The sequence below is a fragment of the Manacus candei genome, unplaced genomic scaffold (genome assembly GCF_025592945.1).
Source record: "Manacus candei isolate 608988 ecotype Guabito, Panama unplaced genomic scaffold, ASM2559294v1 h1tg000439l, whole genome shotgun sequence".
Taxonomy (NCBI): domain Eukaryota; kingdom Metazoa; phylum Chordata; class Aves; order Passeriformes; family Pipridae; genus Manacus; species Manacus candei.
Window position 1 is genome coordinate 19,743 of NW_026138487.1, and position 27,600 is coordinate 47,342.

General features: G+C 60.5%; 4 protein-coding genes, 1 long non-coding RNA gene and 3 other non-coding genes across 11 annotated transcripts; 3 read left to right on the forward strand and 5 right to left on the reverse strand.

Moving 5' to 3' along the window:
* Positions 1 to 252: 252 nt before the first annotated feature.
* LOC127465599 (U2 spliceosomal RNA) lies at positions 253 to 443 on the reverse strand. Its single transcript, XR_007902289.1, has one exon. It is a non-coding gene; the product is annotated as a U2 spliceosomal RNA (small nuclear RNA).
* Positions 444 to 2,112: 1,669 nt separating this feature from the next.
* LOC127465597 (U2 spliceosomal RNA) lies at positions 2,113 to 2,303 on the forward strand. Its single transcript, XR_007902287.1, has one exon. It is a non-coding gene; the product is annotated as a U2 spliceosomal RNA (small nuclear RNA).
* Positions 2,304 to 3,412: 1,109 nt separating this feature from the next.
* On the reverse strand, positions 3,413 to 3,603 carry LOC127465598 (U2 spliceosomal RNA). Its single transcript, XR_007902288.1, has one exon. It is a non-coding gene; the product is annotated as a U2 spliceosomal RNA (small nuclear RNA).
* A 729-nt stretch (positions 3,604 to 4,332) lies between these two features.
* On the forward strand, positions 4,333 to 8,834 carry WDR74 (WD repeat domain 74). Its single transcript, XM_051776097.1, is given in 13 exon segments — positions 4,333 to 4,444; positions 4,695 to 4,801; positions 4,887 to 5,008; positions 5,492 to 5,555; positions 5,960 to 6,037; positions 6,039 to 6,110; positions 6,374 to 6,456; positions 6,588 to 6,606; positions 6,917 to 7,017; positions 7,505 to 7,560; positions 7,649 to 7,791; positions 8,178 to 8,234; positions 8,325 to 8,834. Coding segments are annotated over 13 exon segments (1,086 nt in total). The 5' UTR covers positions 4,333 to 4,383; the 3' UTR covers positions 8,448 to 8,834.
* Positions 8,835 to 9,028: 194 nt separating this feature from the next.
* FAU (FAU ubiquitin like and ribosomal protein S30 fusion) lies at positions 9,029 to 10,707 on the reverse strand. Of its 2 annotated transcripts, none has more exons than XM_051776099.1 (5): positions 10,597 to 10,707; positions 9,656 to 9,738; positions 9,422 to 9,566; positions 9,276 to 9,331; positions 9,029 to 9,187 (listed from the first exon to the last, which is right to left on the reverse strand). In XM_051776099.1, the coding sequence occupies exons 2-5, from the start codon at positions 9,728 to 9,730 to the stop codon at positions 9,062 to 9,064; spliced, it is 402 nt and encodes a 133-aa protein (XP_051632059.1). In that variant the 5' UTR covers positions 9,731 to 9,738; positions 10,597 to 10,707; the 3' UTR covers positions 9,029 to 9,061. The 2 variants fall into 2 exon arrangements, with proteins under 2 accessions (XP_051632059.1, XP_051632060.1); XM_051776100.1 differs by lacking the exon at positions 10,597 to 10,707 and adding an exon at positions 10,323 to 10,342.
* On the forward strand, positions 10,686 to 12,556 carry MRPL49 (mitochondrial ribosomal protein L49). The gene is given in 5 exon segments (XM_051776098.1): positions 10,686 to 10,812; positions 11,130 to 11,265; positions 11,844 to 11,971; positions 12,369 to 12,431; positions 12,433 to 12,556. Coding segments are annotated over 5 exon segments (477 nt in total). The 5' UTR covers positions 10,686 to 10,737; the 3' UTR covers positions 12,508 to 12,556.
* LOC127465593 (uncharacterized) lies at positions 12,336 to 13,159 on the reverse strand. 3 transcript variants are annotated; one of them, XR_007902284.1, is made up of 5 exons: positions 13,011 to 13,132; positions 12,774 to 12,949; positions 12,660 to 12,709; positions 12,566 to 12,616; positions 12,336 to 12,522 (listed from the first exon to the last, which is right to left on the reverse strand). It is a non-coding gene; the product is annotated as an uncharacterized LOC127465593 (long non-coding RNA). The 3 variants fall into 3 exon arrangements; XR_007902285.1 differs by lacking the exons at positions 12,660 to 12,709; positions 12,774 to 12,949 and having other exon boundaries at positions 13,011 to 13,159; XR_007902283.1 differs by lacking the exons at positions 12,660 to 12,709; positions 13,011 to 13,132 and having other exon boundaries at positions 12,336 to 12,616; positions 12,710 to 12,852.
* A 133-nt stretch (positions 13,160 to 13,292) lies between these two features.
* Positions 13,293 to 26,285, reverse strand: LOC127465596 (pre-mRNA-processing factor 39-like; the record flags this gene model as incomplete). Its single annotated transcript, XM_051776101.1, is given in 16 exon segments — positions 13,293 to 13,453; positions 14,014 to 14,135; positions 14,781 to 14,855; positions 16,128 to 16,312; positions 17,364 to 17,632; positions 18,748 to 18,874; positions 19,498 to 19,662; positions 20,956 to 21,063; positions 21,157 to 21,170; positions 21,716 to 21,894; positions 23,034 to 23,201; positions 23,999 to 24,081; positions 24,083 to 24,118; positions 25,040 to 25,102; positions 25,104 to 25,166; positions 26,017 to 26,285. Coding segments are annotated over 16 exon segments (2,072 nt in total), but the record flags the coding sequence as incomplete, so codon positions are not given.
* Between the last annotated feature and the right edge of the window lie 1,315 nt (positions 26,286 to 27,600).

Here is a 27,600-nt window from a genome sequence, read left to right on the forward strand (position 1 = left end):
CAGAAATAAACGCAGTTTAGGCAAAAAGTTGCAAAATTTTCGACCAAGGACCCGCAGCATCAGTGCGGGAAGGTGCCGCCATTTTCCATCGCCGCGTGAGGGAAGTGGGGGGGGCGGCGGTAAGGCCCGAGCGGCAGCAGCACCTCAGCGGGCCCGGGACACAACTGGGAAAAACATGTACTTATCAAATATAGGGTACAACCGTAATTTAGATGTTTTGAATCTGTTTTTGACAAGTAAGAGATCCCCCGAGGGGGGTGCACCGTTCCCGGAGGCACTGCAATACCGGGACGATGCGCGGAGCGGAGGGAGCAAGCTCTGGGTCCAACTCCCGCGGCCAAAAATCCGTTTAATATAAAGTCCTCTCATCGAGGACGTATCAGATATTAAACTGATAAGAACAGATACTACACTTGATCTTAGCCAAAAGGCCGAGAAGCGATAAACCCACAGCCCACACACCCCCGACCGGGCCCGCACCGCCCCTCACGCACCTCACGGACACCCCCGCGCGGCCCTCACGACCTTCCCCGTCCCCAACCGCGCTCCCGCCGCGCTCATCCCGCACCTCCCGCCCGCGCCCCGCGCGCCCCGACCCCCAAAACCCCCGCGATCCCCCCAAAAGAACGCTCCCAGAGTCCCCTTGGCGTGGTGTGTGCTGTCTCATTTGCATGGACACGCCCCGAACCCCCGCCCCGGGCCCCGCCTCCCGCTCCCCGAACTTTCCGTTCTTTAACGCCCCGACCCCCGGGCCCGGCTCGGCCTTTCCCGGCCCCTCCTCAGCCGTTACGGGCGCGGCTCTTCCCTCCCCGCGAGTCCCTCGCCTTCCTCCTCCTCCTCCTCCCCTTGTGCCCACATGGACCCAAAAACCTTCCTCCTTCTCCTCCTCCTACTTCTCATTCCTCCAGGAATTCCCCCACACCTGCCTTCCTCAACCTCCTTCTCCTCCTTCCCTCGTGCTCACAAGGACCCCAAACCCTTCATCCTCCTCTTCTTCCTCCCTTCCTCATCCTCATGCTCACAGTGACTGTCAACACCAGCCTTTATCCTCCTCCTCCTCTTCCTCCCCTTGTGCTCCCACGGACCGCAAAACCCTCCTCCTCCTTTTCCTCTTCCTCCATGGGATCCCCAGACCTTCATTCCTCAGCCTCCTCTTCCTCACCCTCCTCTTCCTCACCTTGTGCTCACAAGGACCCCAACCCCCACCACCACCCTTTTCTTCCCTCCTCTTTGTCCTGCTCTCAATGACCCCAAGACCAGCCTTCCTCCTCCTCCTCCCCTGCTCTTCACCCACCCCCTTCTCCTCTTCGTGTGAGACCCCCAGATCTGCTTTCCTCCCCCTCCTCCTCCACTTCCTTTTTCCGCTTCCTCCTCCTCTTCCTCCAGGGAATCCCCAGACCTGCCTTCCTCTGTCATTTAGGATGTTTGAGATGCCTTGGGATGCTTTAGGATGGTTTGGGGTGGCTTGGGGTGATTTTGGATATTGTGGGGTGGTTTGGAGGAGAAGGAGGGAGACTGATCTGGGGATCATTGAGAGCAGGAGGATGAGGAAGGGAGGAAGAAGAGGAGGAGAAGCGGATTTGGGGTGAGCTCAAGGGAAGGAGGAGGATGGTGAGGAGAAAGAGGGTTGGGAAAGGCAGGTCTGGGGGTTCCCTGTAGGAATGAGAAGGAGGAGAAGGAGGAAGGTTTTTGGGTCCATGTGGGCACAAGGGGAGGAGGAAGAGGAGGAAGGCGAGGGACTCGCAGGGAGGGAAGAGCCGCGCCCGTAACGGCTGAGGAGGGGCCGGGAAAGGCCGAGCCGGGCCCGGGGGTCGGGGCGTTAAAGAACGGAAAGTTCGGGGAGCGGGAGGCGGGGCCCGGGGCGGGGGTTCGGGGCGTGTCCATGCAAATGAGACAGCACACACCACGCCAAGGGGACTCTGGGAGCGTTCTTTTGGGGGGATCGCGGGGGTTTTGGGAGTCGGGGCGCGCGGGGCGCGGGCGGGAGGTGCGGGATGAACGCGGCGGGAGCGCGGTTGGGGACGGGGAAGGTCGTGAGGGCCGCGCGGGGGTGTCCGTGAGGTGCGTGAGGGGCGGTGCGGGCCCGGTCGGGGGTGTGGGGGCTGTGGGTTTATCGCTTCTCGGCCTTTTGGCTAAGATCAAGTGTAGTATCTGTTCTTATCAGTTTAATATCTGATACGTCCTCGATGAGAGGACTTTATATTAAACGGATTTTTGGCCGCGGGAGTTGGACCCGGAGCTTGCTCCCTCCGCTCCGCGCATCGTCCCGGTATTGCAGTGCCTCCGGGAACGGTGCACCCCCCTCGGGGGATCTCTTACTTGTCAAAAACAGATTCAAATCCTTAAAAACTCCCCGTTCACCTCGTTAATATTTCAATGTTCTTCCCGTTTCTCTCCCGACCTGTCTCGGGATCCCCCCGAGGTCCCGCTGAGGCGCCGCCTCCGCTCGGGCCCTTTTAAACCTACTTCCAGATGGCTTTAGACTTCACCGTGGCTTTGATTGCTGCCTAAATTCAGTGTATTGATGGAAGAGATATTTATTTTAAAATTAATTTTAAAACCCATCAAAACATATTAGAAATGTTTCAAAAAATAAGCCGGGAGGAGAGGTGCCAGATGTCCTCAGGGAAACAGGCCCTTGTCGCAGTGGGGACATGGCCCCTCATTCACTGCCATTGACTGGTCAAAAGCAGATTTAAATAATTAATAATTAGGGTTTATCGCCATTCTGTCGCGATATTGAAGCGGGGTCTGTGACAAAAATGGTGCTGCTGCCCCTGAGGGGTCCTGTGAGGCAGCTCCTCTCAGGGGGGTCCCGGCCGGGACCCCCCCACTCTCCTCCCCGTTTATTTTTTGATAAATTTCTAATACATTTTAATGACTTTTTAAAATTAACACTTAAATAAACGTCTGCTTCTCCGATGCACCTAATTTAAGCAGAAAGCAACGCCGTCATAACAATTTCAAGCCGTTTGGAAGTAAGTTTAAAGCCGAACCGGTCTCAGCCGCGCAGCGAAGGCGAATGCGGTGCGAGGGGAGGGAGGGGAGGGACGGGACCCCCCCGAGCGGAGCCGCCTGAGGGGCGGCAGCCGCGGTGATGTCCCCGAACCCTCGGAAATGTCGCGACACAGACACGACAGAACTCAATTCCAAAGATTTCAGTCTGGTTTTGACCAGGAAAGGGTCCCCTCGGCGGCGGTGCACCGCTCCCGGAGGCACGACGGGGTTAAACTGGGGGCGGGCGAGGAAGGGGCGCTGAAGGGGCGACAGGGACTCGTTTCCCTGAGGAAACGCGCGCGCCCCTCCCGAGACAGGTCGGGAAAGAATCGGGAAGAACATTGTATAAATAACGGGGTGAAACCCCAGTTTCCAAGTATTCGAATCTGTTTTTGACCAGTGAAAGGTCCCCCGAGGGGGGTGCACCGTTCCCGGAGGCACTGCAATACCGGGACGATGCGCGGAGCGGAGGGAGCAAGCTCCGGGTCCAACTCCCGCGGCCAAAAATCCGTTTAATATAAAGTCCTCTCATCGAGGACGTATCAGATATTAAACTGATAAGAACAGATACTACACTTGATCTTAGCCAAAAGGCCGAGAAGCGATAAACCCACAGCCCCCACACCCCCGACCGGGCCCGCACCGCGCCTCACGCACCTCACGGACACCCCCGCGCGGCCCTCACGACCTTCCCCGTCCCCGCCTGCACTCCCGCCGCGCTCATCCCGCACCTCCCGCCCGCGCCCCGCGCGCCCTGACCCCCAAAACCCCCGCGATCCCCCCAAAAGAACGCTCCCAGAGTCCCCTTGGCGTGGTGTGTGCTGTCTCATTTGCATGGACACGCCCCACTGTTCGCATTCTCCTCCCACCGCCGTTTTCCCGCCCGTGTCCCAGGGACGGGTTTTGGGGGTTTTGGGGGTTCCCGAGGGGTGTTTTTTGGGGTCCTCTCACCCCCCCCACACACTCCCGCTTCTCTCACCCTCCCCCCCGACAAGGCATCTCGACTCTCGCGCCGACGCGGTTTAAAAATCGCTACTTTTGTTAAAATCGCGAGTTTTTTCTCCGTTTCGTGCGGGTGTGACGGGACCACCGAGGGGACACGGCCGCCGTAAACCCCCCGCCCCTCCCGCTGCGGGACTTTCCCCCACGCCCCGTTTGAAAGGCGGGGGGGGGGGTCGGTCGCGTTTTACCCCATGGGGAGGGTCACGGAAAGGGGGTTGGGACCCCCCCGTTTCCCCCCCCTCCCCTCCCGTTATCCCTCCGATGGGGGGTCGCGGAACCTTCGAGCGGCGGAACGAAACCTCACGGAACCCGTTTTATTCCGGAACGGCCTCGCCGCCCTCCAGGGGTTTCCCCCCGGGCACTGGGAAGGGACGGACCGCGAACATGGCGGCGCCGGCGGGGTCGAACCACGTGTGGGTGGGGGCCGAGACCGGCGCCTTTAAAGGTGTTTTGGGGGGATCTGGGGGGGTCTTTGGGGTGTGTGTTTGGGGGAGATCTCGGAGGGGTCCGGGAGGGGGTTCTCGGGGTGCCCGGGGGGTCTAGGAGGGTCGTGGGGGGTCTTGGGGGGTCCTGAGGGGGTCCCGATTATCCAGGACGGTCCATGGGAGCCTCAGGGGACTCGAGGGGACCTGGGGGGTGGCCTGGGGTACCCAAACTCCCCCCTAAACCCCCCAAATCCCCCAATTCCCCCCCAGGAGTGAACCTGCAGAAGAAAGTGGCCACGAACGTGGTGGGGGGGTCGGGGCTGAGCCGGGGCCGGGGGGTCTGTGCCCTGTGCTGGGGGGACCCCGCCCAGACCGAGGTGAGTGAGGGGGTCCGGGGGGGTCCTGGGGGTGCTCTGAACCCCCCCCTTGAGCACCCCAACCCCTCTGACTTCCCCCCCCCAGGTGCTGGTGGGGTCCCTGGATCGCTCCGTGAGGGTCTTCAGCACCGAGAAGGGGAAGTTTGTGGGGTCCCGGCTCTGCCCGGGGGGGGACGGGGCCTTCTGCGGCCTGGGGGTCCTGGGCAGGTATGGGGGGGGCTGGGGGAGGGTCCGGGGGGGGTTCAAGGGGGTCCAGAGGGGCCTGGGACGACTTGGAGAAACCTGAGGGTGGGTTTTGGGGGTTCAGGGTGTTCTTGAGGGGTCTGGGAGGGCTTGGGGGGGCCCTGGGGGGTTTAAGGGGGGGCTGGGAGGGGGTCCTGAGGGGCCTCGGAGGGGGGTCTGAGGGACCTGGAGGGGTCTGGGGGTGCCCAAGGGGGTCCACTTGGGGTCCTGGGGGGCTCAGAGGTCCTGGAGGGGGGTCTGGGGGGGTCCTGGAGGAGCCTGGGAGGGTCCCGAGGGGCTCGTGGAGTGTCTGGGGGGGGGGTCTGGGATGTTCTGGGGGGTCCTGGGAGGCCCAGGGTGGGGGAGGGGACCCTTCTGTGGGCTCTCAGCAGGTACCGGAGGGGGCTGAGGGGGGTCCCCAAAAGCCCCCAAATCCCCTCCCAACCCTCCCCCCCAAATCCCCCCCAGCTCCATCGTGACGTGTGTGGAGTCGGGGCTCATCCAAGTGTGGGGGGAGGACGAGGCTGAGAAGGTGAGTTTGGGGGCCTGGGGGCCATTCTTGGGGTGCAGGGGGGGCTGTCTGTAGGATTTTGGGGTGACCCCCCTGTGTCCCCCCCCAATCACAGTCCCATCTGGAGGTCCCTGCAGGCCCCAGGCTGTGCCGGATGCACCAGGACAGGGATTTTGGGGTGGTTAGTGGGTGTTTGGGGTACAGGGGGTGTTCAGGGGTGTCTGTAGGGTTTTGGGGTGACCCCCCCGTGTCCCCCCCAATGGCAGCCCCAGCTGGAGGTCCCTGCAGGCCCCGGGCTGTGCTGGATGTGCCAGGACAGGGATTTTGGGGTGGTTAGTGGGTGTTTCGGGTTTTGGGGTGCAGGGGGTGTTCAGGGGTGTCTGTAGGGCTTTGGGGTGACCCCCCCATGTCCCCCCCAATGGCAGCCCCAGCTGGAGGTCCCGGCAGGCCCCGGGCTGTGCCGGATGCGCCAGGACCCGACGCGGCCGCACCGGGTGGGGACGGGGGGGGAAGGAGAACGGGCTCAAGGTTTGGGACCTGCAGCGCCCGGGGGAGCCCCTGTTCCGGGCCAAGAACGTGAGTGGGACCCCCCTGAACCCCCCAATATCACCCACCCCCCTGCTCCGGGCCAAGAACGTGAGTGGGACCCCCCCCCAATGTCCTCTGACCCCCCCATGGCCCCTTCAATGTCTTATGACCCCCCCAATGTCCTATGACCCTCCATTGTCCCCTGACCCCCCACCGTGACCCTCCCAAATGTCCCCTGACCCACCCCAGTGTCCCCAATGACCCCTGACCCCCCCGTGACCCCCCCCAAATGTCCCCCCTGACCCCCCCAGGTGAGGAACGATTGGCTGGACCTGCGGGTGCCCATCTGGGAGCGGGACCTGCAATTCCTGCCCGGATCCGACAGGATCGTCACCTGCACGGGGGCACGGCCAGGTGAGGGGGGGCACACCTGGGGGGTCACACCTGGGGGGGGGGGTCACCTGCACAGGGCACGGCCAGGTGAGGGGGGGCACACCTGGGGGGTCACACCTGGGGGGGGGTCACCTGCACGGGGCACGGCCAGGTGAGGGGGGGCACACCTGGGGGGGGTCACCTGGAGGGTCACCTGTATGGGACAGGTGAGATGTGGGGGTACACCTGAGGGGGGTCACCTGTATGGGACAGAGACAGGTGAGGGATCACACCTGGGGGGGGGGGGTACACCTGGGGGGGGGGTCACCTGTACAGGACACAGACAGGTGAGTTGGGGAGGTCACACCTGGGGGTCACCTGTGGGGTCACCCGCCGGTCCCATCCCCAGGGGAGGACACTGGTGACCCTGGGGGGGGTGACCCCCCCCGTGCCCACCTGTGCCCCTCCCTCACCTGCCCCAGGTGCGTCTCTACGACCCCTCGACCCCCCGACGGCGCCCGGTGCTGGACACGACCTTCGGGGAGGGGCCTCTGACGGCGCTGGCCCTGCCCCCCGGGGACACGTCAGTGGGGGGGGGGCACGGGGGGGGGCCGGGGGGGGGCCCTGAGGGGTTTGGGGTGACCCAGGGGGGGCTCTGGGGGAATTCAGGGGGTCTCTGAGGGAGATTTGGGGTGACCTGGGGGGGCTGGGAGAGATTTGGGGTGACCCAGGGGGGGCTCTGGGGGAATTCAGGGGGTCTCTGAGGGAGATTTGGGGGACTCTGGAGGGGCTCTGGGGTCACTGGGGGGGGGGGGGGGGTGTCACAAAGTGCTCCTTGGGGGTCTCTTTGGTGGGGGGGGGCTCGGGGTGGGGGCACAAAGTGCTGCAGGGTGGGGGGGGCTTGGGGGGAAATTTGGGGTGACAAGGGCGGGCTGGGAGGGCCCTGGGGGGGGAGGGTTATTGAGGGAGCTCTGGGGTCACTGGGGGGTCCTGGGTGATTTGGGGGGACACCTCAGGGGTCCTTGAGGGGGGGTCCTGCTGCCCCCCAACCCCTTTCTTGCCCCCCCCAGGTCGGTGGTCGTGGGCAGTGCCCGGGGGGACGTGGCCGTGATCGACCTGCGCAAAGGTGGTGGCGGGGGGGGGAGGGTCTGGGGGGGTCCCCACCCCCCAAAAGGGTCTCGTGTCCCCCTCCCTGACCCCTCTGACCCCCCCAGGGCGGGTGCTGCGGGCGCTGAAGGGGTTTGCAGGGGGGGTCCGGGGGCTGCAGTGCCACCCCCACCTCCCCCTCGTCGCCTCCTGCGGCCTCGACCGGTTCCTGAGGGTCCACGGCCTCGAGGACGGGGGGCTCCGGCACAAGGTGGGACCCTTGAACTCCCCCCAAACCCCTGAGACCCCCCAGACCATCCCCCAACTGCTGAGACCCCCTAAAACCCAACACACCCTCAGAACCTGAGACCCCCCCCAAACCTCTGAGACCTTCCCAACTCTCTAAGAACCCCCAAACCCCTCTCAAAAGCCCTTGAGACCCCCCCCAAACCTGACACCCCCCCAAGCCCCCCCCAAATCTGACACACCCCCCAAACCCCCCGAGACCCCCCTGAAGCCCCTCAGACCCCCCTAAACCCACACCCCCCCCCGCACAAACCCAAGACCCTCCAAACCTCCAATACCCTCCCAACTTCCCCAAACATGAGACCCCTCAAACCCCCTCTAAACCCCCTCAACCCCCCCAAACCCCCCCAGGTGTACCTGAAGTCTCGCCTCACCTGCCTCCTGCTGAACACACACCTGGACTGGGAGGTGAGACCCCTCTGGCTGTTTTTTTGGGGAGGGTTTTGAGGGGCTGGGGGTGTCCCCCCATCCCCTGACCCCCCTTTTTGCGCCCCCCAGGCCGAGGAGGAGCCCCCTCCCCAAACAGAGGTGAAGGACGAGGAGGGGGACGAGCTGTGGGACACCCTGGAGCCCGTCCCCGCCCCCCGGGGGGGCAAGAAACGGAAGAGTTCGGGGCTCTGAGACCCCCCAGAACCCCCCGAGCCCCCTCCCTTGTACATAATAAATATAATTTTTACTCTGTTGACCATAAATCTGGCTTTTTAGAGGAAAATTAGGACTGGGGGGGGGACTGGGAGGGTCTCTGGGGGACCCCGGTGGGCAGCAAAGGATTTCGGGCCTCGCCCCTTCTGCTCGTCCGCCAATCACGGCGCTCGTCACCGCTCGGGTGTTTCCGGCCTCTTTCGGTGGCCCCGCCCCCTCCCTGCTCAGCCAATCCGGTGTTTCCTCCCCCCTTCGGCTCCGCCCCCGCTCGGGTGTTTCCGTCACCGTTCGGCTCTTTCCGTCACCCCCATAGGGAACCATCGTCCCGCTCATTACCACCCCCTTAATTAAGCCCCTCTCTCTAATTAACGGCCCCGTCAGCAGCTCAGGGACGCACATCAACCCCCTCAATGCCGCTTCCACCCCCAACCCCCTTCAAACACCTCAAACCACACCCCAAAACACCACAAAAAACCCCTCTAAAAACCCCCTCAAAACCCCCCAAAACCTTCCCCCGAGCCCCCCAAAAGGGCCGAATCAAAGCCCCCAAAGGCCGGAAATGAAGGGAATGGTCCCCAAACCCTTTATTGGGCTCAGGAGTTGGCGTTGGGGCCCTTCTTCTTGCCGAAGGTGGGCACGACGTTGACGAAGCGCCGGTTGTACTGCATGCGCCGCTTGGCCCGGCCCGTCTTCTTCTTCTTCTTCTCCTGCTTGGCCACCTGCCCAAAACCGTTTGGGGGGGTCCTAAAGGGTCCCCAAACCCCCCCTAACATCCCCAAAACGGGGGTGAACCCCCCGAGTGCTCACCTTGGGGGTCTGGCCCCTCACTTTGCCGGCGCGGGCGAGGGATCCGTGGACTTTCCCTGGTGGGGGGGTAAAAGGAAATTAGGGGGTTTGGGGGGGCTGTTGTGCTAATTAGGGGGGAGTTAATTAGCGGGGGGGGCACTAATTACCCCCCAGCAGGCGCGTGGAGAGGTCCAGGGTGGCCAATTCGGGGAGGGGGCTCTGCCCCAGCACCGTCTCATCGTCCAGGGGGGTCCCACCAAAGAGCAGCACCTGGTCCTGGGGGGGGACCCCCGACAGCTCGGCCACCTTCTCCTGGGGGGGGCAAACAGGGGGGGTCAGCACCCCAAAAATTGGGAGGGGGGGTTCGAGGGAGGGGATCCCCCAAATTTGGGGGGGCTCACCTTGATCTGGGCGAGGGTCTCGGAGCCGGAGACCTCGAGGGTGAGGAGGGTCTGGGCACGCACGAAGAGCTGCATGGTGGGGGCTGGGGGGGGAATTGGGGGGTCAGGGGGGGTTTAGGGGGACCCCCACCCCAAAAAATAACAGGGGGACCCTCAGAGAAAAGGAGAGGGGCTCCCACAGGAAAAGGCGTAGGGGGAATTTTGGGGGGTGTTTTTGGAGAGGGTTGGGGATGTTTTGGGGGGGCCCTGGGGGTGTCTGGGTGGGCTGAGGGTATTTTGGGGGGGCACAGGGGGTGTAGAGGGCCGGGAGATGTTGGGGGTGTTTCTGGGGACGTTTTCACTCTCCCTCCTCCCCCACCCACAGGGACTTTGTCCCCTGGAACGGGGCCCTGGGGACAAAGGGCTGGGGAGGGGGGGGGGGGAACCTCTCAGGGGGGATTTTGGCAGCAGGGGGGTCCCCCCTCCTCAGAACCGCCCCAAATAACCCCCCAGCCCCCTCCCCAAATCCTCTCGGGACCCCCTCAGAGCCCCTTGACCCCCTCCAATCACCACCAAACACCCCAATTTCCCTCCAGTCCCCCTCCAACCCCCAATTCCCCCTCAATTCCCCTCCCGACTCCCCCAGACCACCCAATTTCCCTCATTTTCGCCCCCCTTTGCCCCCCACCTTCGGTCGCTCCCTCAGAGCTCCAACTCCCCGCAACCCCCCCCAATTCCCCCCAAACCCCGCTCAGACCCCACAGATCCCCCCAATCCCCTCCCCCCAGACCCCTCAGTTCCCCCCCATTTCCCCCCCCTCAGCTTCAGTCGCTCCTTCAGAGTTCCAAACGCCCCCAACTTTCCCCCAACCGCTCCCGGACCACCACAATGTCCCCTCGGACCCCCCAAACCTCCAATTTCCCCTCATTTCCCCCTATTTTCGCCCCCCTTTTCCCCCCCACCTTCGGTCGCTCCCTCAGAGCTCCGCGCGCGCCGCCGGAAGGGCCGCGGTGACGTCACGCCGCCGGTACGTGCGCGCGGTGCGCGGTGACGTCACGCGCCGGAAAGGGCGGGAAGAAGGAGGAGGAGGAGGAAGGTCCAAGATGGCGGCGGGGGCCGCCATGGCCGCGCTGGGCCGGCGGCTCAGGGGGATGTGGGGGGGCGTGAGGGGGCTGCAGGTACCGTGAGGGGATCAGGAGGGATTCGGGGGGTGCTGGGGGGGATTTGGGGGTGGGGTCCTGAGCTGAGACTGAAAGGGTTGTTTTTGGGGGGGGGTGGGATTTGAGGGGGTGGCAGAAGGAGGGGGAATTTGGGGGGGTTCTAGGTGGGATTTGGGGGGTTTCTAGGTGGGATTTGGCGGATCAGGAGGGATTTGGGGGGGATCCTGAGCTGAGACAGAGAGTTGTTGGGGGAGGGGGGATTTGGGGAGGTCCTGGGATGGGATTGGGGGGGATTTATTTGGGGGGGGGGTCCCTGCTGAGCTCTGCCCTCGCAGACCCCCCCGAGGGCCCCCCATGAGGAGTCGACGGCCGAGTTCGTGTTCGTGGAGCGGCTCCTGCCCCCCACTCGCATCCCAGACCCCCCCCCGCACCCCAAATACCCCACCCCCAGCGGCTGGAGCCCCCCCGCAGGTCAGAGACCCCCCCCCAGGGGGGCTTTGGGGGGTGCATTTACCCCGGGGGGGCAATTTCTGGGGTTATTTACCCTGATGGGGCAGTTGGGGGGGGGCGATTTTGGGGGGTATTTTACTCCGGGGGGGGGCAATTTTGGAGGGCATTTACTCCTTGGGGGGGTTATTAATTAAGTTGTGTTATTTACACAAGGCGGGTAATTATTTGGGGGGGTACTTACCTCGGGGGGGGCTTAATTACCTGGGGGGGGGGCCCCAAAATATGCCCTTTATGGGGTAATTATTAATTTCTCGACATGGTAATTAAAGGGGTTTACTCACTCTGGGATAGAAGTTAATGACTGGGGGGGGCTTAAATACCCTTGGGGGGGCTTAATTACCTTGGGGAGGGGGCCCAAAATATTTCCTTGGGGGGGGGGAATCATTTATTCTGAACAGGTAATTAAGGGAAGTTATTGAGTCTGTGATGGCTTTTAATTACCTGGAGGGGCTTTAATTCCTCTTCGGGGGGGTTCAATCCCCCCGGGGTGGGTTCCATCCCCCCTGGGGGGGGTCTCACTCCCCGTTTTGCCCCCCCAGGTCCCCCCCCGGGGGTCCCGTACTTCGTGCGCCGCTCGCGGCACCACAACCTGCCCGTGTACCTGGGCACGAGGAAGGGGGGCAACAGGAGGGTCACCACCCTGAGGGGGGCCAGCGGGGACCTCTGGGTGAGCTGGGGGGGCTTTGGGGGGCTGGGGGGGCAACAGGAGGGTCACCACCCTGAGGGGGGGCCAGCGGGGACCTCTGGGTGAGCTGGGGGGCAACAGGAGGGTCACCACCCTGAGGGGGGCCAGCAGGGACCTCTGGGTGAGTGGGGGGGGCTTTGGGGGTCAGGGGGGGCAACAGGAGGGTCACCACCCTCAGGGGGACTTCTGGGTGAGCTGGGGGGGCTTTGGGGGGTCAGGGGGGGCAACAGGAGGGTCACCACCCTGAGGGGGGTCTGGGGGGACCTCTGGGTGAGCTGGGGGGGCTTTGGGGGGCTGGGGGGACCCGAGGGGGAATGTGTGTCCTGGAGTGATTATGGGGGTCCCAGGGGTGTCACTGACCCCCCCTGTGCCCCCCCAGGCGCTGGAGCGGGACCTGAGGGCGTTCCTGGGGGTCCCAGAGCTGCAGGTGCAGGTGAACGAGGGTGACCGGGACCCTCCGGCTCAAGGGGCACTGGGGGGCCGAGCTCAGGGCCTGGCTGCTCCAGGGGGGCTTCTGAGACCCCCAAATCCACCTGGGAGCTGCTCCAGGGGGGCTTCTGAGACCCCCAAATCCACCTGGGAGCTGCTCCAGGGGGGCTTCTGAGACCCCCAGACCCCAAAATCCACCTGGGAGCTGCTCCAGGGGGGCTTCTGAGACCCCAAAATCCACCGGGAGCTGCTCCAGGGGGGCTTCTGAGACCCCCAGACCCCAAAATCCACCTGGGAGCTGCTCCAGGGGGGCTTCTGAGACCCCCCCAAAGCAGGGGGGGACCCCAAAATCCACGTGGGATCTGCTGGAGACACCGAAATCTGCTTGGAATGTGCTGCAAAGGGGCTTTGAGACCCCCAGATCTGAGGAGGGGACCCCAAAATCCACCCGGGATCTGCTCAAGACATTGAAATCCACCTGTAATCCCCCAAAATCCACCTGGAATCCGCCTGGGAAACGCTGAAATCCACCTGGGAGCTGCTCCAGAGGGGCTTCTGAGACCCCCAAAGCAGGGGGGACCCCAAAATCCACCTGGGAGCTGCTCCAGAGGGGCTTCTGGGACCCCCAGACTCCAAAACCCACCTGGGAGCTGCTCCAGAGGGGCTTCTGAGACCCCCCAAAAATCTGGGAAAGCCCCTGAAATTCCCTTGGGATGTCCCAAAACGCACGTGGAATCTTTGGAGACCCCTGACCCGAAGGGGGGGACCCCAAAACCCACCTGGGACCCCCCAAAAAAGGACCCAAACCCCTCAGAATCGTCTCTGGAAACGATTCGAGACCCCCCCCGACCCCAATAAAGCCCCCGGTGACTCCTCAAGGGCCTCTCCTTTATTTACAAACCCCCCCCCAGCCCCAAATTTTGGGGAGGGGGGGCCAAGGACTGTACAGGGAGGGGGGTGGGGGCCCCCTCAGCTCTGCCCGTAGTAGTGGCCGTAATTCCAGGGGCTCTGGTAGCCGTAGGAGCCGTAGCCCTGCTGGAATTTGGGAGGGGGGGGTGTCAGCCAGGGCCCCCCCACCCCAAAACTGACCCCCCCAAAAAACTGACCCACCCACCCCAAAAACTGACCCCCAAAAACTGACCCCCCACCCCAAAAAACTGACCACACCCCAAAAACTGACGCACCAAAAAACTGACCCCCCCCAAAAAAAATGATACCCCACCCCAAAAACTGACCCCCCACCCAAAAAACTGACCCCTCCTCCCCAAAAACTGACCCACCCCAAAAACTGACCCACTCCAAAAACTGACCCACCCCAAAAAAACCTGATACCTCACCCCAAAAACTGACCCCCCCACCCAAAAAACTGACCCCCCCACCCAAAAAACTGACCCCTCCACCCCAAAAACTGACCCACCAAAAACCTGACCCCCCCAAAAAAATGATACCCCCACCCCAAAAACTGACCCCTCCACCCCAAAAACTGACCCACCCCAAAAAAATGATACCCCTCCCCGAAAACTGACCCCCCGAAAAAACTGATCCCCCCCAAAAAAACCTGCCCCCTCCCCCCAAACCCTGCCCCCCCCACTGACCTGGTACCAGTAGTTGCTGTAGGAGGGGTTGGGGTCTCCCCCCCCCCCGAAGCCGAGGGGGCCCCCCCAAGAGCCCCGAGGGGTCCTCGGCACGGAGCCGCTTGTCCTCGGGCTCCTCTGACCTGGGGGGGAATTGGGATGAGAGGGGGGAAATTGGGGGGGAAAGGGGGGAAAATTGGGGGGAAATTGGGATGAGAGGGGGGAAATGGGGGGGGAAAGGGGGAAATCGAGGGGAAAATTGGGATGGGGGGAAAGGGGGAAAATTGGGATGGGGGGAAAGGGGGGAAATTGGGATGAGAGGAGGAAAAGGGGGAAAATTGGGATGGTGGGAAAGGGGAAAATTGAGGGGGAAAAGGGGGAAAATGGAGATGGGGGGAAAGGGGGAAAATGGGGAAAAAAGGGGGAAAATTGGGATGAGTGGGGGGGGAAAGGGGGAAAATTGGGATGAGGGGGGAAAATTGGGGGATGCGGAGAAGTTTGGGACAGAAGGGGAGAAAACAGGAATTTGGGATGGGGGGAGAGAGGGGGGAAAGGAGGAACGGTTGGGAACAAATCGGGGACAGGGGCGGGAAAGGGGAGAAATTTGGGATGGGGGGGGGGATGGGAAAATGGGCAGAACGGGGATAAAAGGGGCAGAATTGGGCCGAAAAGGGGAGAATTGGGACCAAAGGGGCAGAATTGGGACAAAATAGGGGGGAGAATTGGGACAAAAGGGGGGGTAGAATTGGGGCCCGAGGGGTTGGGGTTTTTTTTGGGGGGGGTCTCACCCGTTCTCGGGGGGTCGTTTCCGCGCCGCGTGGGCCTTGAGGATCTTCTGGTGCTCGTCGTAGGCCTTGAGCAGGCTGGGAGGGGGCACAGGAGGGGAGGGGGCACGGCTGAGACCCCCCCGGACCCTCCCAGCACCCCTGCCCCTCCTTGGGGCCTTCCCCCGCCCCCCGCTTTGGGATCCCTGCCCTCCTTTTTTTGGGGTGTTTCTGCCCCCATTTGAGGTTTCCCCCCCATTAATGGGCTGTTTCACCCCGGTTTTGGGGGGTTCCCCCCAGTTTTGGGGGGTTCCCCCCCACCTGTGGGTGCTGGAGCCGGAGTCCTCGAGGAACTCGATGCACTGCTGGGTTTTTTACACCCCATTTCTGGTGTGTTTCCCCCCATTTTTGGTGTGTTTCCCCCCATTTTTCCTGTGTTTAACCCCATTTTTGCTGTATTTACCCCCATTTTTGCCATGTTTCCCCCCATTTCCGAGGTGCTCTGCCCCCACCTGTGGATGCTGGAGCCGAACTCCTCAAGGAACTCGATGCAGTTCTGGGGGTTTCCCCTCATTTTTCCTGTGTTTAACCCCATTTTTGCCGTGTTTAACCCCATTTTTCCTGTGTTTAACCCCATTTTTCCTGTGTTTAACCCCATTTTTGCTGTATTTAACCCCATTTTTGGTGTGTTTTGCCCCGTTTCTGCCATGTTTAGCCCCATTTCCGAGGTGCTCCGCCCCCACCTGTGGATGCTGGAGCCGAAGTCCTCGAGGAACTCGACGCAGTTCTGGGGGTTTCCCCTCATTTTTCCTGTGTTTAACCCCATTTTTCCTGTGTTTAACCCCATTTTTGCTGTATTTAACCCCATTTTTGGTGTGTTTTGCCCCGTTTCTGCCGTATTTAACCCCATTTCCGAGGAGCTCTGCTCCCACCTGTGGATGCTGGAGCCGAAGTCCTTGAGGAACTCGACGCAGTTCTGGGGGTTTCCCCTCATTTTTCCTGTGTTTACCCCCATTTTTGCCGTTTAACCCCATTTTTGCCGTATTTACCCCCATTTTTCCTGTGTTTAACCCCATTTTTCCTGTGTTTCCCCCCATTTTTGCCATATTTACCCCCATTTTTGCCGTGTTTAACCCCATTTTTGCCATGTTTCCCCCCATTTCCGAGGAGCTCTCCCCCCACCTGAGGGTGCTGGAGCCGAAGTCCTCGAGGAACTCGACGCAGTTCTGGGGGTTTCCCCTCATTTTTCCTGTGTTTAACCCCATTTTTGCTGTATTTAACCCCATTTTTGCCGTATTTACCCCCATTTTTGCCGTGTTTAACCCCATTTTTGCCGTGTTTAACCCCATTTCCGAGGTGCTCCGCCCCCACCTGTGGATGCTGGAGCCGAAGTCCTCGAGGAACTCGACCCTGCGCTGGGAGAAGAGCAGCTTGGCGTCGTCGCTGAGGGGGCTGCGCAGGGCGCGCTCGAAGCAGCTCAGGGTGTTCCCCTCGTTCTGCCCCACGTCGGCCCCGAACTCCATCTCCAGCAGGTTGGCGTGGAGCCGGGCGTTCTCCTGGGGGGGCCACGGCTGGGGGGGTTAGAGGGGGTTTGGGGGGTCCTAGAGGGGGTTTGGGGGGTCCCCAGCAGGTTGGGATGGAGCCAGGTGTTGTCCTGGACATCCCCCTTTGTCATAGTGGGAGGTTTGGGGGACCCTAGAGAGGATTTGGGGGGTCCTGGAGGGGGTTTGGGGGGTCCTACAGGGGGTTTGATGGTCCTAAGGGGGTTTGGGGGATCCTAGAGGGGATTTGGGGGGTCCTAGAGGGAGTTTGGGGGGTCCTACAGGGGGTTTGGTGGGTCCTAGAGGAGGTCTGGGGGGTCCTGGAGGGGGTTTGGGGGGTCCCACAAGGGATTTGAAAGTCCTGAGGGGGTTTGGGTGTCCCCAGCAGGTTGGCGTGGAGATGTGTGTTCTCCTTGGGGGAGTCACTTTTGGGGGGGTTGGGGGGTCCTACAGGGGATTTGGGGGTCCTGAAGGAGGTTTGGGGGTTCCTAGAGGGGGTTTGGGGGGTCCCCAGCAGGTTGGGGTGTCCCCAGCCGGGCGTTGTCCTGGACAAGTGGCAGGGTCAGATTTGGGGGGTCCCCGGGGGAATTTGGGGGCACCCAAAGGGGTTTGTGGGTCCCCCAAATGTGTTTCCCGGGTCCCTAAACGGGCTCTGGGGGTCCCCAAATGTGTTTCCCAGGTCCCCAAATGAGCTCTGGGTGTCCCTAAATGGGTTTCCTGTGTCCCCAAATGAGCTCTGGGGGGTCCCCAAATACATTTCCCAGGTCCCTAAATGGGCTCTAGGAGTCCCCAAATGGGCTCTGGGGGTCCCCAAATGTGTTTCCCAGGTCTCTAAATGGGCTCTAGGAGTCCCCAAATGGGCTCTGGGGGTCCCCAAAATGTGTTTTCCAGGCCCCTACACAGGCACTGGGGGGCCCCAAAAAGAGTCTGTGGCCCCCCAAAAGCGCTCTGTGTGCCCACACCCCCAACCCCAACCCCTCCCAGCCCCCTCCCAACATTCCAAAAGACCCCCAACCCCCCCTAAAACCCCCCCCCGTCCCAGCCCCGGGCCCGTCCCCCCCCTCACCGGGTCCTTCTCCAGGGCCTCCACGAGCACCTTGCGGGCCTTGCCCAGGTTCTTCTGCACCTTGCAGACCTGCCGGGCCAGTTTGACGGCGTAGAAGGAGCCCAAGGGCAGCCCCTCGTTGGCCCTCATGGCCTCCAGCAGCAGCTCCTCGGCCTCGGCCACGCGCCCGTGCCGGCGCTCCAGGCTCACCCGGCGCAGCCGCACCATGGCCAGGCCGGGAACCACGGCCTCGAACCCGCGCAGGATGCGCCGGGCCTCCTCCACGTTACCTGGGAACAGGGGGTATGGGGTCACTGGGGGGGTTATGGGGAGGTTCTGGGGTCACTGAGGGGTTATGGGGTCACTGAGGGGGTTATTGGGGGGTTCTGGGGGTCCCCAGGCTCAGGGCACCCCGGCCTCAAAGCCCCGCAGGATGCGCCGGATTCTGGAGTCCAATCCTGGATTTTGGGGCTCGATCCCAGATTTCAGGGCTCCCCCTGGGGTTTTTTGGGCCCGATCCTGGATTTTGGGGACCCACTCCCAGATTTTGGGGCCCACTCCTGGATTTTGAGGGCCCACTCCCAGATTTTGGGGCCGGATCCCAGATTTTGGGGCCCACTCCTGGTTTTTGAGGGCCCACTCCCGGATTTTGGGGCCCACTCCCGGATTTTGGGGCCCACTCCCAGATTTTGGGGCCCGCTCCCGGATTTTGAGGCCCACTCCCAGATTTTGGGGCCCACTCCCAGATTTTGGGGCCCACTCCCAGATTTTGAGGCCCACTCCCAGATTTTGGGGCCCACTCCCAGACTTTGGGGCCCACTCCTGGATTTTGAGGCCCACTCCCAGATTTTGGGGCCCACTCCCAGATTTTGGGGCCCGCTCCCAGATTTTGGGGCCCACTCCCAGATTTTGGGGCCCACTCCCAGATTTTGGGGCCCGCTCCCAGATTTTGGGGCCCACTCCCAGATTTTGGGGCCCACTCCTGGATTTTGAGGCCCACTCCCAGATTTTGGGGCCCACTCCCAGATTTTGGGGCCCACTCCTGGATTTTGAGGCCCACTCCCAGATTTTGGGGCCCACTCCCGGATTTTGAGGCCCACTCCCAGATTTTGGGGCCCGCTCCCAGATTTTGGGGCCCACTCCCAGATTTTGGGGCCCACTCCTGGATTTTGAGGCCCACTCCCAGATTTTGGGGCCCACTCCCGGATTTTGGGGCCCACTCCCGGATTTTGGGGCCCGCTCTCAGATTTTGAGGGCCCGCTCCCAGATTTTGGGGCCCACTCCCGGATTTTGGGGCCCACTCCCAGACTTTGGGGCCCACTCCTGGATTTTGAGGCCCACTCCCAGATTTTGGGGCCCACTCCCAGATTTTGGGGCCCACTCCTGGGTTTTGGGGCCCCCTGACCTTGTTTCTCCTCGAAGGCTGCCCAGAGCAGGTGGATGTTGGGTTTGCGGGGCAGGTGGAACCCACAGGCCCTCTGGAAAACGCTGCGGGCGCCCGGAACCGTCCGGGACTCCAGGTACCGAGTGTACTGGGAACAGTGGGAATGATGGACAGGGGTCAACCACGGGACAGGGGAAAGGGGGGAAAATGGGGAAAAATGGGGAAAAATGGGGAAAGGGGGGAGAGAAAAGGGGGAGGAATAGGAAAAAAAAGAGGGGAAAATGAGAAAAATAAGGGAAAAAGAGGGGGGGAATGAGGAAAATGAGGAAAAGGGGGAGAGAAAAAGGGGGGAAATGGGGGGAAAAAAGAGGGGAAAAAAGACGAGGACAATGGGAAGCAAAAGAAGGGAAAATAGGGGAAGAAGGAGGAAGAAAGGGGGGGAAATGGGGAAAAAAAGAAAGAAAAATAGGGGGAAAAAAGGGGAGGAGAAGGAGAAAGAAATGGGGGGAAATGGGGGAAAAAGAGAGAAAACTGGAAAAAAAGAAGGGAAAAAAGAGGGAAATGTGGGGGGAAAATGGGAAAAAAAGGAAGAGAATAAAAAAATGGGGGAAAGAAGAGGAAAAATTGGGAAAAAAAGAGGGAAAAACAGAGGAAAAAGAAGAGGGAAAATTGGAGAAAAAGAGAGAAAAAAGAAGGAAAAATAGGGGAAAAAAAGAGGGAAAAGTGGGGAACCCCGTTCCCAGCCCGGATTCCCGGGATTGGGGGCCCCACCTTGATCCAGAACTCCTCGTAGAGGGCGCAGGCGATGACGCAGCGCTCGAACAGGACGATGGTTCTCTCGTGGCTCCCCGAGGCCACCTCGAAGTCCAGGTACTCCCGCCAGTTCCGCAGCTGCGCCCGCTCCAGAGGCTTCACGTGGAAGTACGGCCGCTTGATCTGCCAGGGGGAGGGAATGCCGGCTGGAATGGTGGGATCTCAGCCTTCCAGGGGGGTTTGGGGGCAATTCCAGCTGGAATGGTGGGATCTCAGCATTCCAGGGAGGGTTGGGGGGGAATTCCAGTTGGAATGGTGGGATCTCAGCCTTCCAGGGGGGTTGGGGGCGGGAATTCCAGTTGGAATGGTGGGATCTCAGCATTCCAGGGGGGTTTGGGGGGGAATTCCAGTTGGAATGGTGGGATCTCAGCCTTCCAGGAGGGTTGGGGGGGAATTCCAGTTGGAATGGTGGGATCTCAGCCTTCCAGGAGGGTTGGGGGGGAATTCCAGTTGGAATGGTGGGATCTCAGCCTTCCAGGGGGTTGGGGGGGGAATTCCAGCTGGAATGGTGGGATCTCAGCCTTCCAGGGGGGGTTGGGTGGCAATTCTGGTTGGAATGGTGGGATCTCAGCCTTCCAGGGGGGTTGGGGGGGGAATTCCGGCTGAATGGTGGGATCTCAGCCTTCCAGGGAATTTGGGGGGCAATTCAGCTGGAATGGTGGGATCTCAGCTTCCCGGGGGGGTTGGGGGAGCTCGGGGGGGGAATCGGCCCAGGATCCCAGAGTGTTCCAGCCTGGAAGGGGTTTGGGGGTGGAATAATCCTGGAATCCCAGAGTATTCCAGGCTGGGAGGGGTTTGGGGGGAGTTTTGGGGTGGAATCATCCGGAATCCAAGAGTGTTCCAGGCTGGGAGGGGTTTGGGAGTGGAATCATCCCAGAATTCCAGAGTATTCCAGTCCAGAAGGACCCCCCAAGGATCAGCAGAGTCCCAGCAATTCCATATTTTGTGAGGACAATCCACGAATCCCAATAAAACCTCAAATCCCAACGTTCCAAGGGGTTGGAGGGGGTGTTTTGGGGTGGAATCATCCTGGAATCCCAGAGGATTCCAGGCTGGAAAGACCCCCCAGGGACCAGCGGAGTCCCAACAATTCCCATTGTTTGTGAGGACAATCCATGAATCCCAATAAAAGCCAAACTTTACCCTATTCCAGATGGGATTTTGGGGGATTTCAGCCCAGTTTTACCCCATTTCAGGGGGGATTAAACCCAGTTTAACCTCTGGGGGGGATTTAAGCCCAGCTCTACCCTATTCCAGATGGGATTTTGAGGGGATTTAAACCCAGTTTTACCCTCCAGGGGGGATTCAATCCCAGCTTTACCCCATTCCAGGGGGGATTTAATCCCAGTTTTCCCTCTGGGAGGGATTTAATCCCAGTTTTCCCCCTGGGGAGGATTCAATCCCAGCTTTACCCACCCCGTCCTCGAAGTTCCAGCGCTTCCCGACCTCGGCCTCGTTCTGGGCGTGGATTTGCTGCCTCATGGAAATGACGAGTTCCCGGATCTTCTCCTGGTCCAAATCCTCCTGGAACGGCAGGAAAAGGGGTGGGACAGACCCCCAAAAGCAGGGAGGGAACCCAAACCCCCCGAAAACAGGGGAAAAAAGGGATTTACCCACCCCAATTAAACCCCCTGGAATGGGGAAGAGGGGGATTTACCCCCAAAAAACTCTCCTAAAATGGGGAAAAAGGGGAATTTATGCCCCAAAAAACCCCCTGAAATGGGGAAAAAGGGGGATTTACCCCCGAAAAAACGCCCCTGAAACAGGGGAAAAGGGGGATTTACCCACCCAAACCCCCCTAAAACAGGGAAAAAGGAGGATTTAACCCCCGAAGTTCCCCTGAGATGGGGGAAAAAAGGAGGGTTTGGCCTCAAAAGCCTCTGCTGAAATGGGAAAAACGGGGATTTAACCTCAAAAACCTCTCCTAAAATGGGGAAAAGGGGGACTTACCCACCCTGAACCCCCCCAAAACAAGGAAAAAGGAGGATTTAACCCCCCAAAATAAGAAAAAAGGGGGGATTTAACCCCCCAAAATAAGGGGAAAAGGAGGATTTAACCCCCAAAATAAGGGAAAAAGGAGGATTTTAACCCCCCAAACCCCCTAAAAAAAGGGGAAAAGGGGGATTTACCCCCCCAGCCCCCCCTAAAATGTCCCAAAGGGGGGTTCCCCCCTCACCTGATCCCCCCCTTTCCCGTCGGAGGGGGGAGGGGGATCCTCCCCGGGCGGTGCCTCCGCCCCCTCGGGCTCGGGGGGCTTCGGGGGGGGGTCCGGTGGCCAGCTTGGACTGGACCCACAGCAGCTCCTCGGGGGACAGGATGGCCCTGGGGGGGTTGTGCAGCACGTGCTCCTTGAACCTGAGCCGGAATTCCAAGGAAATCCACGTGGCAGAGCCGCCTTTCCCAAAAAACCCCTCGTTTCCAGCAAAAAAATGCCCATTTCCCCCCCCCCAAATGCCCGTTCCCGCCCCCCGAAATCCCAATTTCCCCCCAAAAAATCCCCATTTCTCTCCCCAAAATGGTCATTTTCTGCCCCCAAAAATCCCAATTTCCCCCCAAAAAAAATCCCAATTTCCCCCCAACATCCCCATTTCCAGGTGGGAATTCGGGTGGTTTTCAGGGTGAATCCCCCCCCCCAAGGGCGTTTTCCCAGCGGGAATTTCCGTCCCCCAGGGGTGTTTTCCAGGTGGGAATTTCCCCCCTTTCCTGCAGTTTCCCAAGTGAATCCCCCCCCCCCCCCAGGGCTTTTCCCCCCTTGGGTTTTCCAGGTGGAAATTTCCGCCTCGGGGTGTTTTCCAGGGGGGGAATCCCTCCATCAAGAGTGTCTTCCAGGGGGAAATTTCCCCCCTCCCTGTGGTTTCCCAGGGGGAATCCCCCCCTCCACGGGTGTTTTCCAGGTGGAATCCCCCCTCAGGGGTGTTTTCCAGGGGGGGAACTTCCCCTCCCTGCGGATTCCCAAGTGAATCCTCCCCGCCCAGGGACATTTTCCCGGTGGAAATTTCCCCCTCGGGGTGTTTTCCAGGCGGGAATTTCCCTCTCCCTGCAGTTTCCCAGGCGAATGCCCCCTTCCAGGTGTGTTTTCCAGGGGGGAATTTCCCCCCCAGGGCGGGATTTCCCTCTCAGCGGGGATTTCCCGGTGCAAATTTCCACCTCGGGGTGTTTTCCAGGTGGGAATTTCCCCCTCGGGGTGTTTTCCAGGTGGGAATTTCCCTCTCCCTGCAGTTTCCCAGGCGAATGCCCCTTCCAGGTGTGTTTTCCAGGTGGGAATTTCCCCCTCCCTGCAGTTTCCCAGGCGAATGCCCCCTTCCAGGTGTGTTTTCCAGGTGGGAATTTCCCCCCAGGGGCATTTTCCAGGCGGGATTTCCCTCTCAGCGGGGATTTCCCGGTGCAAATTTACACCTCAGTGCAGTTTTCCCGGTGGAAATTTCCATCTCAGGGAAATTTTCCCAGGTGAGTCCCTTCCCCCCGGTGTTTACCCGCTGGGAATGGTGCCCTACTTGTCCCAGTGGTGGCTGTAGAGCTGGGTGGGCATGGAGAGCAGGCGGTCGTAGATGGCGGTGACGTTGCGGAGCTCCCCCCGCTCCCGCTCCCACTCCACGTACAGTTCCCAGAGCTTGTCCGAGCGGAAATCCATCCCTGCGGCTGCTACAGCCGCCTCGAAGGCTCTGGGGGGGACAGGGGGGGGATAGGGGGAGAAATAGGGGGGAAAATGGGGGGGAAAAGGGGGGAAAAATGGGGGGGAAAGGGGGATAAATAGGGGGATAAATAGGGGGATAAATAGGGGGAAAAGGGGGAAAAGGGGATAAATAGGGGGATAAATAGGGGGATAAATAGGGGGGAAAGGGGATAAATAGGGGGGGAAAGGGGATAAATAGGGGGGAAAGGGGGATAAATAGGGGGATAAATAGGGGGAAAAGGGGGATAAATAGGGGGGAAGGGGGAAAAGGGGATAAATAGGGGGATAAATAGGGGGCAAAGGGGATAAATAGGGGAAAAGGGGATAAATAGGGGGGAAAAAGGGGGATAAATAGGGGGGAAAGGGGATAAATAGGGGGGAAAAAGGGGGATAAATAGGGGGGGAAAGGGGATAAATAGGGGGAAAAGGGGATAAATAGGGGGGAAAGGAGGATAAATAGGGGGAAAAAGGGGGGAAAGGGGATAAATAGGGGGAAAAGGGGGATAAATAGGGGGAAAAGGGGGAAAAATGGGGGGAAAAAGGGGGATAAATAGGGGGGAAAAATGGGAAAAGGGGGGGAAGGGGGAGAAATAGGGGAAAAAGGGGGATAAACAGGGGGGAAAAGGGAAAGAAAAGGGGGAAAAGGGAAAGAAAAGGGGGAAAAGGGAAAGAAAAGGGGGGAAAAGGGAAAGAAAAGGGGGAAAAGGGGCTAAAAGGGGGGAAGGGGGAAAGGAGGCGGGAAAGAGGGGGAAAGGAGGCCAATTCCCCCCGCAGGGCCGGGACTCACCGCGGACCTTGTGCACCGAGTCGGGCTGGGCCATGTCCAGGGAGGACTGCAGGTACGAGATGTAATGGATCCATAAATCCATGGGACAGGGGGATGGACTGCAGGCCACGCTCCAGGACCTGGGGGGCACAGGGGGGGCACGGGGGGTCACCCGGGGGGCTCCTGGGGGGGCACCGACACCACAAACCCCAAAATGGGGCTGGAATGAGGGAAAACAAGGGACAATAGTTGGGAATGCACTGGATCCACAGATCCATGGACAGGGGGATGGACTGCAGGCCACGCTCCAGGACCTGGGGGGGCACAGGGGGGCATCTGGGGGGCACCTCGGGACCCCACACACCCCAAAATGGGGCACAAAATAGGGCTGGGATAAGGGAAAACAAGGGACAATAGTTGGGAATGCACTGGATCCATAAATCCATGAGAGGGGGATGGACTGGAGACCACGCTCCAGGACCTGGGGGGGCACAGGGGGGGCACGGGGGGGTCACCCGGGGGGTACCCGGGGGGCACCGACCCCACAAACCCCAAAACGGGGCACAAAATGGGGCTAAACAAGGGACAATAGTTGGGAATGCACTGGATCCATAAATCCATGGAGAGGGGGATGGACTGCAGGCCACGCTCCAGGACCTGGGGGGGGGCACGGGGGAAAAACAGGGAAAAGAAGGGATTTATCCCCCCAAACCCTCCCTAAACCAGGGAAAATGCGGGATTTATTCCCCCCGAAGCAGGGAAAATGTGAGATTTACCCCTGTAAAACAAGGGAAAATCAGGGATTTATCCCCCCAAACCCTCCCTAAAATAACAAAAATATGGGATATACCCCCCAAAAACAGGGAAAATGTGGGATTTACCCCCCCAAACCCTCCCTAAAATAACAAAAATATGGGATACACCCTCTCTAAAAACAGGGGAAAACGTGGGATTTACCTCCCCTAAAAGAGGGAAAATCAGGGATTTCCCCCCCAAACCCTCCCTAGAGCAGGGAAAAAGTGGGATTTGCCCCCAAGCCTGGAAAAACAAGGAGCTCCCACCTCCTCGGCCCTGCGGGGGCTGCCGAGGCGCCGCTCCATGTCGGCGTATTTCTTCCAATATCCCATAACAATAGGGGTAGTGCTGGAAAAAGGCGTCGAAGGCTCGGCGGGCACCGGCCAGCAGGTTCTGGGGAGAAATCCAGGGATTTGGGGCACGGGAGGGAGGGGGAGGAGGGTGGGGAGAGGAGGAGGGAGGGGAGGGGGGGGAAATTGGGGTTTTTAGAAGGAGGAAAAATGGGATTTTTGGAAGGGAAATTGGGATTTTTACATGGGGAAATCGGGGTTTTTAAGGGGGGGAAATTGGGATTTTAAGAGAGGAAATTGGGATTTTCGAAGGGGGAAAAATTGGGATTTTTTAAGGGAGAAAATTGAAATTTTTAACATGGGGAAATCGGGGTTTTTAAGGGGGGGGAAATTGGGATTTTAAGAGAGGAAATTGGGATTTTTGGAAGGGGGATATTGGGATTTTGAAGGGGGAAAATTGGGATTTTGAAGTGAGAATTGGGGTTTTTAAAAGGGAAATTGGAATTTTTTAAAGGAGAAATTGGGATTTTTAAGGGGGAAACTGGGATTTTTTTTAAGGGGGAAAATTGAAATTTTTACATGGGGAAATCGGGGTTATAAGGAGGGAAATTCGAATTTTTAAGAGGAGAGAAAAATGGGGAATTTAAGAGAGAAAATTGTGATTTCGAAGGGGGGAAAATCGGGATTTTTTAAAGAGAGAAACCGGGATTTTTTTCCAGAGAGAAAATCGGGATTTTTACAGGGGAAAAAAATTAAATTTTTAAGGGCAAAACGGAGATTTTTTTTTTTTTTTTACGAGGCACAAACGGAATTTGACGTGGAGGGGGAAGGGGGGGAATAAACGGGATTTTTGAAGGGGGAAAAAAACCGCCCCCCCGTGGAAAGTGCGGGAAGGTCCGGGCCGTTACGCGGGGCGCTAATTAGGCGCTAATTAGCGCTAATTGCCGGCCCACCTCCTGCTCCACGTAGGCCAGCAGGTCGGTCCAGGCGCCGAAGTCGTGCGGGTTCCCCTGGGCCGCCCCCCAGAGCCGCTCGAACTCGGGGGGCAGGGGCGGGGGGGGCTCCTCGGGGGGCGGGGAGGGGGCCCGGGGGGGCTCCTGGGGCGGGGGCTCCTCGGGGGCTCCTCCCGGGGGGGCTCGGGGGGGCTGGGGGGGGCCCGAGGAGCCGTTACAGCTCTGGGGGGCGCCAGGGGGGGGCTGCGGGGCAGGGGGGGGGGGTCGGGGGGGGGGGAGGAAGAGGGGGCGGGGAGGGGGCGGGGGGGGCTGAGGGGGGGGGCTGGGGGGGGGACACGGTTTAAAGGGGTGGGGGGCAGAGAAATAGGGGGGGGAACAATTAATGGGGGGCACAGTTAAAGGGGGGCAGAGAAAAGGGGGGCACAGGAGGGGGGACACAATTTAAAGGGGGGCAGAGAAAGGGGGGGAACAATTAATGGGGGACACAGTTAATGGGGGGGACATGGTTAAGGGGGGGCAGAGAAAAGGGGGGGAACAATTAATGGGGGGCACAGTTAAAGGGGGGGCACGAGAAAAGGGGGGGCACAATTAAAGGGGGGGGAACAATTAATGGGACACAGTTAATGGGGGGGCAGAGAAGGGGGGGAACAATTAATGGGGGACACAAAGGGGGGGGATACAATTAATGGGGGGCACAATTAATGAGGGTACAGTTAAAGGGGGGGCAGAGAAAAGGGGGGGCACAGGAGGGGGGGACACAATTAAAGGGGGGGGGCAGAGAAAAGGGGGACACAGTTAAAAGGGAGGTAGAGAAAAGGGGGACACAGTTAATGGGGGGCACAGAAAATAGAGGGGGGAACAAAGTTAACGGGGGGGACACAGAAATGGGGGGGGGCAGAGGAAAGGGGAGGGCACAGTCAATGGGGGGGTCCTGGGGTATCCCCCCGTCACCCTCCGGCTCTGCCCCCTCCCACTCTGCGTCCCCCCCCAATTCAATCCCACCCCCCCTCGAGTCCCCCCCCACCCCCCAACCCCCCCCCCATTACCTGCCTCGCCCCCCCAATTCATCCCCACTCACCCCAAAGCCCAACGGCCCCTTACTCAGCCCCCCCAAACCCCCTCAGATCCCCCCAAAACCCCCTCAGACCCCTCAATACCCCTCAGACCCCCCCAAACCCCCCTCAGAGCCCCTAAATCCTCTCAGATCCCCCAATACCCCCCTCAGACCCCCCCAAATTATCTCAGCCCCCCCAAACCCCCTAAACCCCCTCAGCTCCCTCAATACCCCCCCTCAGACCCCCCCCAAATCCTCTCAGCCCCCCCCAATACACCCTTCAGACCCCCCCCTCACTCCCCTCGGACCCCACAAACCCCCTCAGACCCCCCCAAACCCCCTCAGACCCCCCAAGCCCCCCTCACCCCTCAAGCCCCCCCAGGTCCCTCCTCACCCCAAATCTCCTCAGACCCCTCCTCACACTCTCAGCCCCCCTCACACCCCCGGGCCCCCTCTCCCCGGGGTCTCACCACCGCCGTCCCGTCCCCCCTCCAAGGCCCCCCCGGCGCCGCCCGGACCCTCCTCGGGCC